Source organism: Haemaphysalis longicornis, unplaced genomic scaffold (genome assembly GCF_048455015.1).
Source record: "Haemaphysalis longicornis isolate Haplotype H1 unplaced genomic scaffold, Haemaphysalis longicornis Haplotype H1 scaffold_3, whole genome shotgun sequence".
NCBI lineage: Eukaryota > Metazoa > Arthropoda > Arachnida > Ixodida > Ixodidae > Haemaphysalis > Haemaphysalis longicornis.
The window spans coordinates 88,191,902-88,213,546 of NW_027526335.1; the positions used below are offsets into that span (position 1 = coordinate 88,191,902).

Below are 21,645 nucleotides of genomic sequence, written 5' to 3' on the forward strand. Positions count from 1 at the left end.
GAAGGTCGCTTACCCCCATATTCGCAAAGCAACTTTGGTCTTTTGACACTTTTCAGGGCCTTAATGCGTTTCAAAGACCGATCTTACGCTGAAAGGGTGGCCTTTTGTGAACTTGATGCTCTTTTCGCGCTCGAATATTGGTGAGAGAATGGCAGCTAGGATACCGTGTCCGGCGGTGACTTTCTTCTTTCTTTTTGGCGGAGATGGAATTTAAAACTGCGAGCTTACCCTGGAAAGACAACACTTTTTATTTTCTGGCAGCAGAACTTGTCTCCGATGAACCGACATCACAGATAGCAGCGGAGACGCGCGACTACACACCGACAGGCAGGACCGGCACCTAACAGGCTCCAAACACACACACGCACGCACACGGTAGTTTGTGGAGTGCATTTCTCAGGCAGATTTTCTCAGAAAAAGTTAAAAAAAAACAATGGCTTAACAGCGGAGTGTATTCTTTACTTCAAGGTTAACCGTCGCAACGCCTTCGTTACGTAGAGGTTGCAACACGCGAGTTTCAATGGGGCTGGCAATGGGGAATTGAAAAACTGTTAAATCCAGGAATTCGTTACATGAGGTTCATTACATCCAGGTTTAACTGTACTATATGCCTATGCTGGTTAATTCCTTCCTTCCTTGACTGGCACCACCCTATTTGAATGCTAGCGTTTGGTTAATACACAGATGACTATTTTTGTTATTTCTGTTATGGTGTCGCTACTGATGTGTAGTGTGGAATTGGAAAGGGTGTCTACTTCTGATCTTTTTTTTGTGTGTGTAAAAACATCTTTTTGGGGTTTAACTCTTTCGTTGCAGCGTAAAAATGACCAATTTTGGGTGCTTCCACAAAAAAACTTTTTTTTTCTCTTGAGCAACTGGACACATTTACCGTAGTTATACATGAAACTGTAGCTTATAGTTTGTTCTTTTAAATGTATTGCTGCAGCAGTTTTGCGAGAGGTACAATTATTCAGGGTTGTTAAATAAACGGAAGAAATGCGCAAAAATGTATAAACACAATAAAATAGGCAATTGTACTAAGCCAGAGAATTATTTTAGGAAATCTGAAATGTACGAGTTGTTCCTGTGTTCTTTAGCCATCATTCAATATATACAGCAATCCTGTACACCATGTTCTGCGTTTCTGAAGGCCAATCAATCTAGCGACCTTGATGACTGTGTCATTCAGCGAAGCAGTCTCGCGACGACAGAAAGCAAAGGTAAACATTGCAAGTTGAGCAGAAGACATTCGTTCTGCTTTGGGCCTTTGTTTTTCGTAGCAGACCTTGCGATTCCGTCTCTTCTCCATCCTTTTCGGCTGGTGTTGTACAGGATGCAGGGGCAAAAAAGGGGCATGTCCTTGTACTCAAATTTCCGCTTCATCGGAACTAAAATCTGACGATCCCACGTCGTTGCTGGAGTCGCCACTGCTGCTGGGGTCACAAAAAGCAGCAGCAGCAGCTGCCGAAGTCGCAGCAACGGTTGACAGCCTTTGCAGAGTGCAGCCGCCGTAAAGTGGACACCACTTCCGCCCAACTCAAAGCTACCTCGAGTTCAAATTTCGCTCGCAACGTGGCCTCTGTTCTCGAAATGTAAGCAAATTGAAACAAACTGAAAAAGGAGTTGCCAATAAATACGCCAGATGGCAAGTCTGCAAGGCACCGTTTTGAGTTATCGCGGGAGGTTTGAAGTTATCGGAACTCTGTGTCCAATAGCCTATGGCACCGTATTGAAAGAGCTACTGTTAAGCGAATTACCAAAGGTTAGTTTGTTCAAATAAAACAGGGTTTTTTTTAAACTTAGAGTTAAATTTGGCCCCTACAAAAGTGACTAAGAGTGGTGGGATGTCCATGTAACATGGGACTACGGTAGCTTTGCAACTGATGTTCATTGCTTTGCATACATGACAGTATTACAAAAGGTTTGTAGCTTCAGTGCCAAGCATATGATTGGAAGTGCGGCAAGTCTGCAACACCCAAAGTTCCAAAAGTAGCTGAAAAGCCTCCTGTTGAACTACCCTGCAGCCTTATGGGAAAATCCCTGCCCTAGAACATTGCCAGAGATGTACTCTGCAGTGCATCTAGTGCAGCAGGTCTTCTCTTGTTGAGGAGAACTTCAATGGGCCACGCAGACAACATACAAGTTTATTTTATTCGAAAGATTTCGATAGTGCCCCCAGCACTTGTCCGGCAGCAAATGAAGCCGTATTCACGGAGAAATTAACAAATTTAGGCTTGAATTTTGACTCTACCACAAGATCGTGCATTTTCGGGCTGTCAGCAATGAAGTCATAAGTGCGTGTATTCAAACGAACTTCCACTGCGCCATTCGGCTCTGCAGCCATGCTTGCCGTCAGTCGTCTCAGATGGCGCTACCATACTCATCCACGAACCGTTGTCCGCCGTTGCTTTGTTTTTGAACATATTTGAACCTGGCTTGTTTTCGTTACTGTAGAAAGTAATCGTTTCGTGAAACATGGGGTATGCTCGACAAACAGGGTCACGTAAGACAACGTCGCTTACGACAATCGGCCAGTGTCGTGTAAGACAACTCCAAAGCGGCAGGCCACCATGCAGTTAAAACAAGGATAGTGCGCCCAGTACAAACAGCAGTGCGCATCGGTACTTCTATGTGTACGTGTATTTTCGTAAATTTTATTGTTTACCGCACCATTCTTACAGCTGTAAAATGAATATACATTACATTTAACTGCAAATAGCTCGTTTAACAAGCTTAGAAAGCCGCGCCAAATTTGCGTTTGCTTTTGCCGGCCTCAGCCAATTGCTCAGCTGGCACATATGACATCATAGGTTCTGTTGCGGGAAGTTAACGAGTGGGTCGCATGGCCATTTCGTTTTTTCCTAATTATATAGCTTATTTGAGCAAAGTGCGCTAAAACTGGTGTCAGTATGATCCTAACGAGGTCATCTTTCAAATGCAGGGCCCCTTTCAAAACAAGTTCACCAGAAAAGACAGGTGTCTAACCCAGAACTTTAGTTTTAGAACAATTGTATTCCAGATGTACTACAAATGCATTGAATGTTAGGAGTCTCCATGAACAAAAGTACCTTGCTTCGCTCAGAATTTAATTCACTTGTGCCTCCACTGCTGCGAGGCAGCTTTGAATGCTGCAAACAACAAAGACCGCTTGCTTGCTGAAGTGAGAATGAGTACTGCCAGGTTAAATAATGTCGGGTAATAAGCTTGCTATGAAATTTGGAAGCATTTGTTTGCTGTGGCACAACACTACAATGCATTTAAAAAAATAATCTTCCACCAGATCCAAATTAAGCTGGAAATGCACCTGTAAGGCTTACAGGCGCAGGACTACGTCCAAGGTGCGAACAGCTCGACACAATTGTGGCGCAAAGAGCAATACCGGTGACAGTAATTTATTGAAGTGGCAGTAATTGTACCCGAGCCCAACACTTCCTTTCATTCATCTGTAACACCGGGTAGCAATCTTTAGGCTGCCAATGGGGAAAAACCTGGGAAAGACTGTGGCAGCTGTTCTTATATTTAAGGCTTTAAGGCTGAAAGTTCGGCTAGTTGGTGTTGACTTAGAACCATTTTACCAGTGAAAAAAGGACAGGGAGCTAGAAAGAAGCAGATGGGACAATCGATGGACTTCAACTGAACAGCTTTCACTTGAGACATGTAATATATGAAAATGCTAACAGATAGGGCTAAAAAGATGATAACACTTACAAATAATAAAAAACGATCTACAGTCATTGATGCCTGCCACCCAGCTTGCACGGGAAATCGCCCCTATGGAAAGGGGCGGCTGCTAAAACACAGGAACCTTTTTTTTTTTTTGCAGCAATGGTTTATGATTGGTCCTTTATGGTCAGTCACTAACCCCATGTACCTGGTGTGTGAGGTATTTGAGGACGCTATTCCTTATCGCCATAGACACCAGCAGGCTCATCATATATATTTAGGCGTACGGCTTCTTATTCATCGACCCCTTATGCTTCATACTGCGCAGTTTGTTCTGAGATGAAAGTGTGCAAGTTGAAGCAGGAAATAAAACGCCATGCAGTCCTCGTCAGCCTGGTCGCGCACCACAGCGACTTGGAAATGGCTCCCTTTCTGAAAGGAGCGAAGTCTTTCGTTTACAAGGTGCGGACTGAGGTGGTGTGTTGTGACGGTGACGTGGCATGTGTAGCGAAAAGGAAAAAGCACAGTCAGCGGTCAGACGTCATCAGAACCCCTTAATTTCTCCGGCGGTGGTGTTATCCGTTGTCCGCAATGAGGGTGACGGCATGCTGGCAAACTTTTTTGCAGGACTCTGCATTAATGCTACCAGTTACGTGAATGTGCTTGCTACCATTTTAAAGCCATGGATAGACAGTGTTTCGAAAGAAAGATCATGTCTTTCAGCAAGATTCAGCTCCTGCCTACACCGCCTGCGTCACCCGATAGTGTCCGGCTGACAACGTCTGCGACCCCATCTCTCCCAACTTTTGGCCTCCTAGCTGTCCAGATTTAAATTCTCTTTACTACTATGTCTGGGGCGTCGTTGAAAGAGAGGTCAACAAAGGACCGCATAATACAAAATACTGGCTGAGGGCAGCCATTTCTAACTCCACGACCAACATCTCTAAGGAGCACCATATCCGTGCATGCAGCCGTTTGCGAAGCCCAATCGAATTATTGTTTGCCGATGGCAAATTCATTGAGTAGCTATGAAATTAAACCATAACCGAAGTACTTCGAAAAGTTTGGTAAAAATATGTCTGATTTTGCTGGAGATATTCTGTTGCGCCTGACGCTAACGTTCTGTTCTCAAATACCTCGCACACCCGGTACATGGCGTTGTGAATGTAGAAACTGTCTCCCCCTTTCGGGAAGTTAGCTTCCTTATATGCTAATTTCTGGCGGTGCAATGTTTTTTCTTCCATGCCTGAAGATTGTTTTCAAAAATCTCTTCCAGGTGCAGCGTAGTTAAAAAAATCCCGGGCCGTCTCCACTAACGTAAAACCTGGGGAGGGACGAAGCATGCAGTGTACAAGTGTACTCTTGGCGTCTTGGCGTTTTTGCCAACGGTGATGAAACCGTCGGGGTGTAGAGGTATACAACTTTGCTGTAAAAGTCTCTTGTGTTTGAAGCACGACGCTTTCTAGCGCGAGGCATAAACGAATGTACCCGTGTGTTTTTTTAGTACGCGTTACGAAGCGCTCCAACACGAGGTGTAAACAAGCGTCCCGGTGTTTTTCAGTACGTGTTACATTCCAGTGCGAGGCATGCCATGACTACATCAGGCAAACAACAATTACAACAACGATGACGACGATAACAGGAGACACCAAGAGCCCCAGCCCCTAGGGGGCTTCGCCCCTAGAAGAGTAAGAAAGCTGCACACCTTTTCTTAGTGTCACTGTAAGACCATATGTACAACAGGCCAGTTTTATTCTTACAGCTGAGGAAACCAGAACGGATCCCGTGCAGTTTAAATCAACACTCTGCAGCGGAAATACAAGCACTCAGTTCACAGTTTCATGCAGAGCAAGGGCGATAACAGCCAAGCTTACACAATGCAATTCACAAAAATAAGTGGCCTAACCTGTCATTAGTTGAAAAACAAAAAACGCAATTTCAGAGAATGTACTATGTACAATGTGAACGTTGTTAAAAAGTGCTGCACACTACGTAGTTACTAGCAAAGCTGGACGCGTTGCAATCAGTCTGAGCTGCTCTCATCGCTAGCAGAATATGTGCCCAACAGGCTAAGCCCTGTTGAAGATGAAGGCCCCGGCTGTGCTGTGCTTGAAGAACCGGGGGCCTGCACAGAGGAGCTGGCGGAACTGGAGGTCCCTGCCGAGTTTGCAGATGTGCTGGATGTCTTGGGTCGCACCAGACCAGCGAGCGCCAGCTTCGACGGGAGACCGGCTTTCGCAGGCGGACCAGGCGTTGTCCCTTTGACCGCTGCTTTCGGTACCGGCGTACTGTAGTCCTAGGACAAGCAAGGGAGAAATACTTTGCTGTCTTGGTTCAAGGAAAGTCAAAATGTGGTAAAGGATTTGCAGACAATCGTTCCATGTGATGCGACTTCAGTGTCAACTAGCAGGGCTTGGCAAAATTATTTGCTGCGCCCTGGCTTTGAAACTTTCGGCCTTGGTCGGGTAATCGCATTCATTTTGCTGCTCAAGTTGCAACAGATTCGATGGATAATTTACCCCCTGGAGCATGCTGTCTGCCAGGCTGGCAAGTCCGCATCTCTCTTCCCATCTCTTGTTTGCCGCAGCCAAATGATCTAGTTACCAAACCTCGCACCTTTACTGCACATTTGTGTACCAGTCTTTGTTGTGCTAGCAGCTAAGGTAGCATCATGGCCGCAAATACTTCTCGTGGTGCCAAATGTTTTTTGGAAAGATTAATGTAATAGCCGAGAACTCTCCGTTAACAACAGTTCCTGTAAAATTACGGACAATACTATAAACGGGGATAGCAGAAGCCTGTTCTCACCTAAGTGTTAGCCTCCAAATTTAATGACTCACATCTCCAATACTGGCCTGCAATGATTAATTTGCACTCTGCCCCCATGTTGTGCAGAGTTAAAGAGGCAGTATAATGCAATGATAACAGCATTCACACAAACGTGATTACACAGAACAAAGGGGTTGCTTTTGATAGGCTTGCACAGCCAGTTGTGAAGGCACCAATTCCCAAAGCGATGCCATATTTGCAGGACACCAAAAAAACACCTTGAATTCTAAACACATGCAGCAGATGTTTTGGCAACCTTTCAGTGCACTCGGGAGTTTGCAGTGTTGCCATTAGCAGGGGTGAGACAGCTGAATCAGATTTTGGAGCAGTTTTCGGAGCAGCGAAATCTCGATTTTGGAGCAGAAGAACCTTGATCTGGAGCAGAATGATGACATTTATTATGTAACCTTAGGAGCCTAAAAAATCAAATTTTTGGCCACTTGGGGGGGGGGAGTGCACTTTTCAATAGGTTTTGAACATACATAACATGAAACAGCCTTTCAATTTTGTTTCTACCAGAGTATCACAAGGTAGGAACTGCACTACCTTCTTACAAACCATTTTTAAATTCTTGCACAGATTTACTAAAGGCTCTATGCATGATAGCGTGGAGTGCCGTTGAAAATATCGAATTGAAAAACTAATCAATGGTAAGGCATTTCTATTATCATGTGAATGCCGAAATTATTATTTTTGTAATCCCACACTTGGCTTTACGCACAAGTGTAGAGCCACCGCAAAAGTAGCGCAAAGAGCGGTGACAGTCATCGCACCCCACCAGCCCTCCCATTTCAATACCCAAAATGCACGTTCACTACGGTCGTAATTTAAGTAGTGCTGGTATGTTTAGCCACCTCCCTTTTGGCATTAAATTTCACATCAGATAAAGGAACCATTATTTCTAGCTTTCAATATTAGCCTGTAGCTCTATCGGACACGCTTGAACATTGCGGCAATGTAGCCAGCGTCGCCACTTCTGCAGTGTCGACCATCACATTCCCGCCACTCGCAAGCTAGCTATCAAAGGCAGCAATAATAACTCAGCGTTTTACAACACCGCAATCAGTCCGAAATTTCACTTTAAGCACGCACCGCGCCTCACACTCAAGGCCGAAACACGGCGAATTCGTGGGCACCACGTTGTTGTTAATGCACTCCCGTCTTTCGAGTCGCGCAACTTCCCGCAACAGATCAAACGACTAAATGTAAACCCAACCACCCCCATAACCAAAACCCCGGTAGAACTCGGCGAAGAGCACTCTGCCTGAACCACAAGCAACTGCTTCGCCCGACGGCAATGTTTTCCAAACTTTACCACACTAAGATGGCGGTGCCTATGTAATGTTGTTCCGGAGCACATGTTTCGGAGATACGGCACTCCAAAAACTGCCGTTTTTTCATCCGCTTCCACAAGTAGTTTGTGGTCTCAGTACACATAAGTAATTTTTCTACTGAACTGTGCAATGGTTTTCAATGGGAAAACTTTAAAAACGCACAGATTATAATGTGTGCGACCCGACATTCCTGGTATTTCACAACTTGTAGATTGGAACAGTGCACGCAGTTCTCAAAATGCAAGTGCTCCATATGCTTTTGAGGGCTTTGTGCATGTCCGTGTTTTTTTTTTTTTATCAAGATTCAGGAGCTCACCTCTGCTAAGATATCAGTAGGCTTGTCATACGTAGTCTTTGGCTTCTTGGGCTGCTCTTCTCCACTGTCTTCATCACTGCCATCAATGATTCTTTTCACCGTGCTGCCTTCTGCTTTCCCGAATACGGACCTGAAAATGTGACGAACCAGGGTTTGCAACTAGGCACGGTCTAATGTTTGAACATGCGGAATTACGTACATGACTAGACAAAATAAGCATTGCGCAACGCCGTGCTAACTGCATGCAAAACAGGCTGTGTTATAATGCAAAGAATAATCCGAGACAAACAAAACTGCTGTAATAAAAGTGAAGGGTACAAGCTTGAAAACAAATCAAAGAAAGGAAACCAGCTTTGATAATACCCCTGTCGCACAGCAAATCTAACGTCATTCAAAGTGAATGACATTACCGGTTGATGACATTCGGTTTGGTTGTGTGGGTCTACACAGCGAAATAAATGTCATTTGATAGCGATAGCCGCGACGATTAGGGAGCTCGCAAAACTTCAAAATTATATTTCAAGTGCATCTACAATGTTCTCATACATAATATTTTTTTTTAATAAGAAAGGATTTAGTTTTAGCAGAAAAATTAGAAAATTATCAGTTAAAGTGGCATCAGTAAACATCTCAAGGTAAGACAATTCCGGGAAAAATCCGTATTAGGGTAGCGCGCGCATTGAGGACGAGATTTTTTTTTTGCTAGTACTTGTTTGTCGTTCTTGATTTTAAAAACAACATGAAGGAGACAATTTAACCTTACTAACAGCTTTAGAAGCAGTATTCTTCAGTTTATTACTGAACTTTCTTCTCTAGTGACGCGCCAGTGCTGTTGAGGCTACTCATTTGGCTGCTGAATGAGCTCCCGAACCTCAGTGATCCGCTAAATGTCATTCGCCTCAAATGTCATTCGGTATTCTCATGTAGTGCCGAATTAATGGCATTTAGAGCGAATGACATTTGCTCTAAATGTCACTAGATCTGCCCTGTGACAGCGGTATTAGACTTACTACGTACACAGTCTTACGTGCCTTTTTGGCATCTTAGAAATAAGTTTGAGACTAACGAGCCTTCCGAGTCACTTCGGGACCCATGCAATTCCCTGGCATCATGCAGCACGTGGCCTCAGCTTAGATGCTAAAAATCAGTCGCTGGAAATGAGGTGTGCATTAATTTACATCAATGCACTGGTCTAAGGAATACGCTTGTCTCAGTAACACTACTGAGAAAAGGCATTTATGGCGTGACAGGGCATTTTCGCTGCTGCACAGCTGCTCGGGGAAACTAGTTACCAATATTTAAGGTGAAAGCCTCAAGTGCCCCAGTCTGCTCGGTGACAGAATTCGCGCTGTAAGACAAATAACAAAAGCAAAGGAAGAGACGTGAATACGGTGCAGCATGCTTTTGCCTTCAGACAAATACTGAATGGCATCTCACATAGTCTGTGCAGTAAGTCTGGGACTGATAATCAATGAGCCCCATTACAAATGAAGGGCACCACCAACAGCAGAAATGTTTCCTTTATTATTCTGTCTACCTCGTCAGAAATGTTATACAATGCTCACTCTTTCTTTGCTCCACAACCTTTTTGACCAAGGTAGAATTATGGGCAGGGCAAATAAAAAAGCAAAGAGTGGGGGAGGTTGTGGCTTAAGGAAGTTGTTTTTTCTTCTACTGCTGCTCTGGTGTGCGCAAGCTGTGCCATCTGTTTCCAAGCAATGTGGTTTACCCATGGAGATGGTAATGACATGGTGAGGCGCTCTATTAAGTTCTCTTTTCCACCTGTTATGGTAACACCTGGCGACTTTCTCAGCAAAAGGTCAGCCAGTACTTCCCTCACGTTTGCGATGCTTATTTAACTAGTGAAATGGAATGGCAACCATGGAAATGCTGCAAAATAAATCTCCTAGTTGCCAAACTGTAATGTACTAGTGTGGGAATAATACATACAGTAGACTCCCATTAAGATGACCTCCGTTAAGACGAACAACATTTTTGGTCTCTTGTAATGTCCACAATGTAAAAATCCTCCGCTTAAGATGAATTTCTGGTAATACGAACAACTTTTTACGGTCCCTTCGACTTCATCTTAACGGGAGTCTACTATACGCACACATGCCAAAACACGCATAAAATTTTAAAATCTACGGCAGAGGCTAAACGGTCCACCTTACGCAATGAAATTTTCATCTTCCTCCTCTTGCTTCTTGAGCATGGCTTCCCGGTCGGCAGCATAGCGCCCCAGCATATCGTCGAAGTTCACATTGGCCTGCCTCTTGTTCAGATCCTTCAGGTCTTCCAAGGCTTCAATGAGGTCCATCTCCTGCTTCGAGGCCTTTGTCCGTTTCTCCAGCAGCTGCAAGTGTGGTAAATGCATGTTAACACTTGCGCACACACTGGGCACCAAATCAGCCCCCTCATTACAGTGGGTGCAGCAGCCACAAAGCACCTTTGCTTGCACATCACTCGGGTTCATAACAAAGCCCTGAATTCATTAGAGTAGGATATCTAGTCATGCCGATTAAACACTGGAGCAACCAACACGTTCAAGGAAGAGTTTTAGCTTATTTTAGCACACTTCATAAAAAGGCTTGTTATGAACACTGGAAAAGCACAGTAATAGAGCTTTTCATGTGTAAGGTAAGAAAGAAGAACCATGCTGGCGACAGTGCAAACCCAAATGGCCATAACTGACACCAAGGGCCTGATTGCAAGCCTGCTTGTGGCACAGCAACTCATGGAGTTAGGCAACTATGTATTATCACATTCACAGTAGTTTTCATTAGGATAGCTTTGCTGCACAGTACCCTCAGTACTGCATTCCATCACCTTCCTCTCTCTACTATTTCAATTCACTTGCAACATGAGAGGCCACAAGCAGAGTGATGATTTTGGAGTTTTGCAGAAAACTCTGTGCACCCTCACTTTCCCACCACTTTTCACCCATGCTTCCTCGCAAGCATAGTTAGAAATGCCTCGGACAAAGCAAAACACACATTCACAATCTCTCATTTTAATTAAAGACCTGATAGCACCGGCTAAAGACAAGAGCTGCGATAGTTGCATAATTCTTTTGTCCGTTACAAGTAAAAAAATTGAAAATTGAACAGAGCGGGCAAAAATGATAGCAGGTCACTTGATGAAGTAATATCATTGATAAATTAGGTTCTCTCGTATTTATAGTACACATTTTACAAACATGTCTCAACGATGAACTCCTAGTAAAAATTTTCCACACACCAACGCCGCTACTGATCTCAGTTTCCTGAAGAAGAAGTTTCATTCAATTCACATAGTGCACAGATTTATGCAAGTGCTCTTATACACAGTACACTTATGCATTAACTACAACACTAAACGTGCCATAACATTTGGGTGTCGCTATTTTATAAATGCTCGTAATGCACCAGACCATGCCTTGTCACTGCAGGTGTCATGCCTGCATGCTCCTTCAGCTTTGCATGAAATTAGATGCCAAATGTATAATGGCATACAGTCTATAAACGCTACTCTCAACATTAAAGCTTTGCTTGCATCGAGACACTTTGAATCATCATCTTACTCTTCAGCAATGTGAAAACAGAGGAGTTTTCGTTTTACCTGCACTGGCTACACAAGAGGAGCCAGGGTAGCGTCATACGCATTAGGCCTGCCGTACCAAGCCTGCACTCAGTGTTGCCAGTGCAAGCTGGAAAAATAAAAACAGAGATAAAACGCCCCCTTCTCCAGCACCAAAAGACATTTATCTTTCCTTGTATAATTACACTGCCCTACAAAATAGTCTGCAGGTGTTTTTTTTTTCCCCTTTGCATGACCCTGCTTGCATACCTGCCATCAATGCAACGTCTCAACAAAAGAAAGAAAATGGACGTACCTTCATGGGGTTGTTTTTTTCCTCCTCCTCCTCTTCTTTCGCTTCACGCTCTGCAGCCTCCTCAGCGAGTTTAAGAGCTTGGAAATTTCTGGTGGCACCATGCTCCACTATGTAGTCGGAATTGGCCGGGTCTGTCTAGTGGGAGGCAAAAGTGCTCGAATGAATCGACAGCTTCAACTGTTACACACCAAAACAGTTTGCCACAGCACACTTCTCAAGAAAAGGTTGCGTAAAAGTAAAATAAAAATAAAACACAATTCAACATAAAGTAAAACCTTTAAAAATGCAGGTATTACAAGCTCCAAGAGATTACAGGTGTCTCAAACGATCTGAGCTGCGCCAGACACTATGAGATGCACTTAAAAAAACAACTCTCATGCCGAATAACATCTTTAGAGCAGCTTGATATTAATACCATTACTCTATTGCTTGGAGATTTCCAGTGCCATTATTACAAGTAATGCTACACTATGTATTGAATGGCCACTAAGGCTGTACTACAGTTCTCACTGATGCGCAACTTTCAACTTGTACACAAATACCAGTGGATAAACCCACAAGTACCTTTTTTGCAACAAACACACTAGCTACCACACCACTGCAGTGAGTGATCATGTACTCCTTGACCATTAACTGGGTGCTCCCAGTACTAAAACACACACAAGGAAAAGTGGCCGTATTCCCTATACATTCCAAAGAAATCTTAAGGCAGTTATTTATAGAGCCTCCATGAAAGATCTTTTTGAAATATCCATAGTTCGTGCGGTCATTCATACTTGGTGCACACAGACAGTAATATTCAAGTTGGGTTTCGTACTGCGACTGCAGTAGCAGTGGCAACGTCGCACCGCAAATGCTAGGGTACATGAAAACCCACTTCAGCTGAAAGTAAGCTGGCACTGTGTTTCAATCTTTTCCCTTGCAGTAAACTCACAGACACACACAAACACCTATTTTACGTGCTCCTTCGGACTTGCTTTCCGCCCCGTTTTTCCATGCTCTTCTCTCGTCATTACTATACGCCTTTTTGTTGATGCCCTCATTTACTTGCACCACAGCTCATCTGCTTTTCCCTCTAATGAGGGTATTACGGTGGTAGATCAGAAAAGCCGCTATAGAAGTGTCAGGAGAGGGACAGCCACTGGGTGTGCGAATGCAATGCAACTACCTACCCACAGTATAGGTCATCCAACTTAGAGTACTGGCCCAACACAAGAACCAATACAGGAGCAGTGAGTTGTACAACTGTTGCCAAAATTATTATTAGCGATTTTTTTTTACGAAGTCTGAAGAAGTGAATACACAATGTGCTGTTTCATAACTTATCTATGGCTAGTTTTGGAGCCATAACTAGACAAGAAACGGAGACTGCAGACCTGATGAAAAGAAAAAGACAACAAAAGGCAACTAGGAGACGAATGTGGAATCATCAACTGCACTGAAATTCCACCTTGGCCAATTTTATGTACTGCCAAATCAACTGGAACATGACTGTTTAAATGCTGCGTTAATCTCTTAGAAGTGTTTAAAATAGCTCATAGCAGACGACGCTGCATCTGCCGGCACATCGCACAAGCAGCTATGAATTTACAACCAGTACAAGAAATTACACACAGTAAATAGCGTTTAATTAGACGAATTTGTAAAGCTACTTTGAAGTCTCTAGCAGCCCGGTCACCGCTGTAAGCTCTGCCCGCCAAGCGATGTATGACGCCACGCAACGAAGGCCTGGACCCGTTACAACGCTCACAAAATATACACTCTGAAACACTGCAACGGTCGAATTCTCACTCAAACTCGCGACCACATCATAGACCACACAGGCGCATATATCTGTTGGTAGTCTTTTTTTTTTTTTTTTTTGGTAAGATGACACGGCATCACCCCGCTACAAAAGGGATACCAATAACGATCATCATCATCATCATCACGTCTTTTTAAAAAGCGGCTTGCTTAAATGCGAGACATTTTTTATACTGGCTTTATGCTGTTGTCATTTCCATGCTTTAGTTTCCGTCTCCTACAAACCTATAGGTAAACAACTTGAAGATAAATTATTTTGCCTCTGAACAACGTTGGAATACCACGAAAACATACAGCTTCGCCCAATCCTGAAGGTCATGTCGCTAGGTTAGCAAATACGTACCTTGAACGTCACCTCTGCGAGGCAGCGAGGGCACTTGATGTAGAAACGAAACACCTTGATACCAAGGTAGTCCTCATTTTGTACAGTTTCTTTCCTCGCGTTAAATTTCTTTCCTTTGTAAATGTATTCACCACATGTCTTGCATCTGTAAAAAGATGCGAATAAGTTAAATCAGAGGTTAAGTTAATATAAATCACGTCTGACTTCACCTCATGTTGCAAGGTGCCATGAGACGGACCGTATACTGCCTGTCCTTGGGAAGTCGAAGCCTGGGTATTTTCAAAGGATCGAAATCCGGAGGGTAGTATTTCTGAAATGGAAGCAGTCAAATATAATGTACAGTAAAGGAAGCAGTAAAATAAACGCAAAAATAATAAACTAGAACGTTTGAGGTTGACTTACGTTCAGAACTTTCCTTTCGGACATTGTTGTGCAGGTTAGATAAGTTTGGCGTTAAAAAAAAAAACTGATCTAAGCTGTAGAGACCGACACAAGGTAATATTACAGCATACACTTTTACAACTGACAAAAAAAGAACTGCGCAACACAACGATACAATCCAAGCCCGTGATTAACACCGATCAACACCACCGTTACATGCACGGCGCCATGATGTTGATGCGCCAGCAATGCCGTTACTTGATGTTACAGGCAAACTAAAAACGTTGGTTACAGGTATTCAGGCTTCATTGTATTGTATACAATTAAATTGTAAAAAAAAGCAATTATGTTGTTACACAAAGAACTTCGCGTAAGTTTTCGTAAAAGTTACTACTTCAATAATACTACTCCTACTTTTTCATTTTTTTAGGAAGCAGATCAACAACACTGAGCAGCTTCTTTCTGTTCGGCGTTATTTTTCTGCGGCAAGCTTGTCAGAGTCGCCGTGTTCAAGTCCCAGCACTTAGCTAATATATTCCATATAAGATGTCGGACGACAAGAAGGTATGTTTGCTAGAGTAGCTGACAAACTAGACCTTCATGGGGCTTTCAAAAGTGCGGCGATTGTAAATTCAATACGCCAGCTTCTCTTTGCGGCACCTCTGTTTGGGTTAGGCTTAGTGCTAACTTCGCCGTTTTGATGTAATCAACCGTCGCCTCGCTTTTTCTTTTTTTCTTGCCGCATTTCGCCACCACCGTATTGAACTGAGAACTCTTGAGCCACTCTTGCCTGTTTTGTGGTTACGGTTTAAATAATTTGAGTGGGGACGAAATTTGTAACGGTAGTAAGCCGTACGTAGCCTTTCGCGCTAATTTTCCCATTTTTGTTTCTCTTGCTGAACTCTAGGATGTCAAACCCGACAACGAGCACATCAACCTCAAAGTTGTCGGTCAAGACGGAAGCGTTGTGCACTTCAAGATCAAAAAACAGACGCCGCTGCGGAAACTCATGACAACGTACTGCGATCGGGCGGTAAGTTAACACGTTTTCCCTGAAATAGAGGAAGGCCCCGTCTAAAGCGGTGTTGCTACCGGCGATCTTTTAACTGCTTTATGGTGAACGCCTCTGGCTGGTACACTACTCTACATAATTGCTTCATATTTTGTTTGCCAAAACAAGTACGTTGAAAGCTCGTCATATGAGCACTTGTGGGCAAGTTAGCCGCTATTGTTACGAGATGCACACAGTAAAAGTTTTAGTTCGACCGCGTGTCGCGAACTTAAAACTTGTTCTTTAGTTTACCCTTTTTGTTAGCTTTGACGGTATAGCTTCCAACGTTAAAACGTAATGATTGGTGCTTGCTTATCCTGAGGTAAATTTTTTACCCATGCGTCCGTGGTAAGTCTGTTTCTTGTCGCATGTGTAAAAACAGTTCTTGGTCCCTTGGGGAAAAGGTTGTAAAATGTTGTTTAAAATCATCTTTAAGCACAGACGAAAACCTTGGAGGCAATAGGACCGAACTACAAACTCGCCTCACTTAAACATTGCCAGTTCTTAAAATTATATTCTAAGAGTGTTGCACACTGCATTTAAATAATTTAAGTCTTGACATTTGGGAGGTTTGAGTAAAATGAGTAAAAGTGGATGTGGCCTGCCTGAGGTTCACCTGGACCATTAAGTACCTGTTAATTTCCATTATGAATGCTTCAGTTGAGAGCATAAGTGCAGTTTCACGAGTATAAGTGCGGGACCAAGCCATGCAATTGGAAGCTGTAATTGAAGGAAACTGCAGAATTGTTAAATGAACCATGGTTGTAATTAAAATAATAAACAGATTTTCTCATCCCACCTTTGCGGTGCTGCTGATCCCAAGGATGCAGGTTTGATTCCCAGCAGCTGCGGCAGCTTTTCTGGTGGAGGCGAAAAATAAGAGTGCCCATCTGTTAGAGATCTCTGTGCATGTTAAAGATCCCCAGGTGGTCAAAATTGATCCGGAGCCCTCCACTACGGCGTTCATCGCCTGAGTGGTGTCAGCACGTTCAACCCCATAATCAATCAACCTGTCTTTGGCGTGTAAAAAACGAATTTGATGTGTGGTTGAAAGATTTGGTGGAGCCAACTTAGGAACTTCCGAAATAGTACGTTCTCATTTGCAAGCCAAAAAATATTAGCCATGTATGAGCTTGCTTCACTGCAAATGATATCTAAAAGACAGCAGCATTCGGTCGTAGCACGTTTGCCCCCCATGCTTTTCCCTTGAATATTGCCGGAATATTTCAGCTCAGAAATATCGCCGCTTAAAAGGTATCTTCCTCCTCGGAACGCGTCATCAGCATCACCGGCACTGTGCGTTTTGAGGATATTTGATTGTTTTGTCCTAATCGGTAGAGGTGTGCATTGCACCAACTGTACAGATGTTTATCCGTGGGTGATAGGTTTCGAAACAGCAGATCTGCAAATCCTTTACCCGTTTACAGACATCGGTTTGTTGGTGGCAGTGTGTCACTACTCTAAAATTGGAGTGAAACATTTTGTTTCTGCTGACTGTTTCATGAGTGAGAGACAAAATTTCGTCTAACTTCGGGAACAGCCTTTATGATGATGATGAGCTTCTCCTGGGGAAAGGCTTCTTACTGCTGAAACACTCTAAAGGGGGGTAGTGCCTCAGCTAACAAAAATTATCAGTTTTGAATATCTCTAAAAGCTAGAAGCTGTCTGTGATGGTTGAGTTTTAAGGTATTGCAGTATTGTAGCACGAAGTTGCAGTTCATGTCTGAGGTGGCTTTTATTTTATTTATTTTTTTTTTATTTTTATTTTTTTTTTTTTTTAATGGTCGTGGGAAAAAAAGGCTGTGTGTGCAGTATTTAGTGCATGTTGCACATGACCTCGGATCATCAAGAAATTATCCATAGCCCTAGATTATTGCGGTGTTCTTTACAGTCTTGGTGTAGCTTTGGCACGTGAAATCTGAGAACTTCAGTAAACTAGAAGCCTTATCATTTCATGGGCAACTGTTCCAGAGTTTAGTGCTCTTTTTCATTAGTTAAAAAATCTTTCGCCAGCTTTTCTCCTCTTTTTTGTTTGTTTGTTTCTCTGCGTTTTAACCCAATTTTCTGCCGCTTCTACACATGGTCCTAGTTTTTATAATATAGGTAAGGCTTATAGGAGCATTCTTGGGTAATACGTCTCATTTGAAGGGGGCAGGGGACTTTCATTGCAATGTACATTGGTGTAGACCTTCGTGCTGCTCGCAGTGGTTATGATGGGGCTGCCAGCCAGCTTATACTGTACCACAGGTACCTGAAAAATGACATTAAGTGCTTCATGCCTCAAGTTTTAATGCCATTAATTCGCTGCTACATGCAAAATTCTGATGCCATTCGCCTTCACGAATGCCTTAAAGGAGCCATGAAGAGAAAATGCAAGTTGGTTTTATTCGAAAGATTTCGTGTTTTATAGTGCCCCCAGCGCTTGTCCGGATACAAACGGTGCTTTATTCACTGAGAAATTAAACAATTCAGGTTAAAATTTTGATTTTCCCGCTCAATCGTGCGTTTTCGTGGTCCCAAATGACATCACAGGAACCGACCGCTCTGCAGCCTAGAGTACCTTCATTCACGCATCCGCCGTACAGGGTAGAGACACGTATACGCTGGCGCCGCCATTTTCGGTTGCTCGCTCGCCGCCGAAGCAAGTCATTGTGTCAAAACCGCGCTAAAATTATCGCCGCAACTCGGTTTACTGAAGAAGCTTGAATCATATTGTCTGTTTCGCGTTGCTAGGTCTCGTGGGAAACGAAAAGAATAACGCGTTGAGCCCGTTGGCCCAATTGCGACGGCACGGGACCGTTCAAAGGTTGTCTCCACCCTGTACAGCGGTGTTGGTTTGTTCCCGCATTTCTTTACGTTCCGTAACCTAGATGGCGCCACCATACCGTGGCAAGCGTTTGGTTTGTTTTTGCCCGCATTTAAACCTGGCTTGTTTTTGTTCTGGGAGAAAATATTCGTTCCCTGAAACAGTGCTCGCTCGACAAATAGAGTCACGTAAGACACCGTTGCTTGCGTCAATCGGCCAATGTCGTCTGAGACAACCCCAAGCCCCGTAGTGCTGTGCAGCTAAACCAAGCATGCTGTGCGCAGTACGAACAGCAGAACGCATCAGTACTTCTATGTTTACATGTGCTTTCGTAACTTCCACTGTTTGTCCCATCATTCTTATTGCTAAGCTCTACCTAATTTGCGTCTGCTTCTGCCAGCCTCCGCCAATCGCAGAGCTTAGCTCATGTGACATCATAGGTTCTGTTGCGGGAAATGAGCTGGTGAGTCGCATGACAATTCCCGTTTTTCCTAATTATGTAGCTTATTTGAGCGAAGTTTACGTTAAAAGTGGTGTCAGTGTGATTCTAACGAGACAATCTTTTGAATGAACCAATCTTGTGTTTTCTCTTCATGGCTCCTTTAAGTCTGCTTACTCTCAAACACGATGAGTACCAAATGAAACCATCGGTGATGAAAGCACCAGTGATGACGCGGAAACCGAGCTGAACTTCGAAATAAGACGATTTTTTGTGCACTCTTGGTGGCGAAGTTCTGAAGACGAAGGTCACTAAAACAGTGGCAAAAGAAGTATTTAAAAACTTTCAAATTTCGCGCCACAGTGACGTGTTATGAGCAAGAATGACGTCATACGGGCCAACAATAAAACATAATTTTCAGTGCGTTAACTGCACGTTAGCATTGAAGTGATGCGGTCAAATGGAACTAGAGGCCCCATTACAGACGTCCAGTCATGTGTCGTCGCGACAGGTCAGTTAGGCGGCCGCCAATCGCACGAACAAGGTTCCGTGACGTCATAGAAAAGTTGCGGGAAATTGGCTAGGAGGTCGTGACTGCTTCACACGTTTTCTTTAATATCCGTTATTTGTTCGAAGATTGCGATGATATTGGTATCATTGTTATCGGGACTAAGAAGTCTTTCTAATAAACCCAACTTGTATTTTGTCTTCATGGCTCCTTTAAGAACGGCAATGGAAGTTGGTGCTATGCCTCATCACCGCGGCCGGATGTTACTCCGCGCGGCGCAAGTAGTGCGTTATGGGAGGGTTTTCAACATGGCCCGAGCTGTTTCCGTGATTTTTCGGACTTAATGTGCTTATAAACTACTGCAGCGACGACAAACTACGTGGGAAAAGGCAGACGACATAATGCATTCATAGCAATATCCTTTCAAAACGCGCATGCCCGTTGACATCCCGGTCCGTCGCTTAGGCGGAGTGATACCGTACATGAGCTATTGCCATTCTTAACTTGTTCCCAAGTGTAGACAATACTATTTTTCAGGACTTTTTCTTTTACCCTTGTAAGACATTTTTCTCTACATTAAAAACTCGAGTGCATTTCTCTTTTTGGTTATTATCACCATCATGCCTAACATATTTAATGCGTTTGCGTTTTCGTGTGTGGCAGGGCCTGCCCAAATAATGTCATTTGGTAACTTAAGGCCTTAAACACTTAATGTCATTTTTCATGTACGTGTGGTACAGGTATTAGTCAGTGAAAAACGGTGCAGGTGAGTGCTGAAGATCAGCCAGTGACTGTAGCTTGCTGCCGCTGTGTGCGTTGGCTGGCTTCTTTTGAGCGATTTGGAGGCCTCCGCATCGGTGCATGCGCGTGTGTGGACACCCATCGCTACTGCCCGTATCGTGTGTGCTTGCGGGCACTGTTTGTAGCGGTGATCGAACCCCCAGTTATTGACCACCGCTTTTCCCTGCCTCCTTGCAAAATTCAGGGGCTGAGCATCCAGAACGTGCGATTCCGATTTGACGGCCAGCCCATCAACGAGACGGACACACCAGCGGGTCTGGATATGGAGGACGACGACACCATTGACGTATTCCAGCAGCAAACTGGTGGCGGGTCCCACTGCTGCCGCCGACTGACACAGCAGCTTCGGGGGGCACCATGGGCCGCCCTGTGATGGACGTCATACCGAGCGCGCGGGGAGCACGAGTGGCCTGCTGCCCCGCTGTCGAAGCACCTTATTTTTCTTTTTGTACATATTAACTGAGGAAACACGGGAGGGAAAGACCAGACAGCAGATCCGATTGTGAGGCTCGATGTGCAGCCCGTACTTCAGCACACACCTCCCAGTTTGAGGAGGGGAGAGTTGCTGCCGGCATAGTTGCTTTTAATCTCCTTCACTCCTATGTACAGTGTCGCAGGCTCTCCAAGTCCCCCCCCCCCTCCACGTTTGCTTTGCATTTCCCCGCCTTCTGTGTTGCGTTTGTGTTTCTGCCTGTTTGCCCGTTCCCTCCAGACGTCTAGTTCCACCACCACCTTTCTCTTCTCCTCCCCTGAATCAGCTGCTTGTCTGCTTGTCAAAAAAAACTGGTATGGTTGACTCCCTGTGTCGGTCTCGTTGTGTTTTACAGTAAACAGAGAGACTTTCATTGTGCTTGCGTCTGTCATCAATAAATATTTGTTCACACCATGCTGCTGGACTGCTTTGTACGGGGGCTTTTAAACTTTGACGCTCGATTGTGCAGTTCCGTTAACCAGGAATTGCGCCCGTAACCATGTTTTGATGTGGAAATTCAAACGCGTCAAATGGAATTCGCAATGATAAAGGCTTTGCTGGCATGGAACTGCACTTGTTAGGCTCAACTGCATGTTTGTTCAAAGCTTTCTTCCTGTGTTAGGTTTTCTTTTATTTTTGTCTTATTGGCATCAAAGCCCTCCAAATCAGTGGCAAGTCGTAATTTTTCAACTTCTTAGGTGCTCTGTTAAAGAGGCCTTGCAGTGATGCTCGCAAATTTTCTGTCCCTGCAAGCACATCAAAAGCAGTAATCACCAGTGTGGAAATAGTTTTATGTGCCGCAATTACAAAATCGTTCATTTCGTGAAGTTTCTTTTTTTTCCACTTGTGCCAAGATTGACGCATGGAGAGAATGACTCAGGTGTGCGATAGCCCTATGTTGGCCAAACATGACTCGAGGTCTTGACTTTGAAAGCTGGTACCTGCAGGTCGACGTACAAGTGTACCCCCACAACATCACCAGGTATCTTGCAAAGCTCTACTCTGAACTCTCTTCCTTTTTTTTA

General features: G+C 44.0%; 2 protein-coding genes across 2 annotated transcripts; one reads left to right on the top strand and one right to left on the bottom strand.

The window, feature by feature from the left end:
• Positions 1-2,982: 2,982 nt before the first annotated feature.
• LOC144174791 (splicing factor YJU2) lies at positions 2,983-14,790 on the bottom strand. The gene is made up of 7 exons (XM_077703682.1): positions 14,565-14,790; positions 14,372-14,472; positions 14,163-14,307; positions 12,017-12,151; positions 10,317-10,498; positions 8,143-8,272; positions 2,983-5,959 (listed from the first exon to the last, which is right to left on the bottom strand). The coding sequence occupies exons 1-7, from the start codon at positions 14,586-14,588 to the stop codon at positions 5,687-5,689; spliced, it is 990 nt and encodes a 329-aa protein (XP_077559808.1). The 5' UTR covers positions 14,589-14,790; the 3' UTR covers positions 2,983-5,686.
• A 175-nt stretch (positions 14,791-14,965) lies between these two features.
• Sumo (Small ubiquitin like modifier) lies at positions 14,966-20,801 on the top strand. Its single transcript, XM_077703683.1, has 3 exons — positions 14,966-15,107; positions 15,451-15,576; positions 20,333-20,801. The coding sequence occupies exons 1-3, from the start codon at positions 15,090-15,092 to the stop codon at positions 20,519-20,521; spliced, it is 333 nt and encodes a 110-aa protein (XP_077559809.1). The 5' UTR covers positions 14,966-15,089; the 3' UTR covers positions 20,522-20,801.
• The last annotated feature ends 844 nt before the right edge of the window (positions 20,802-21,645 follow it).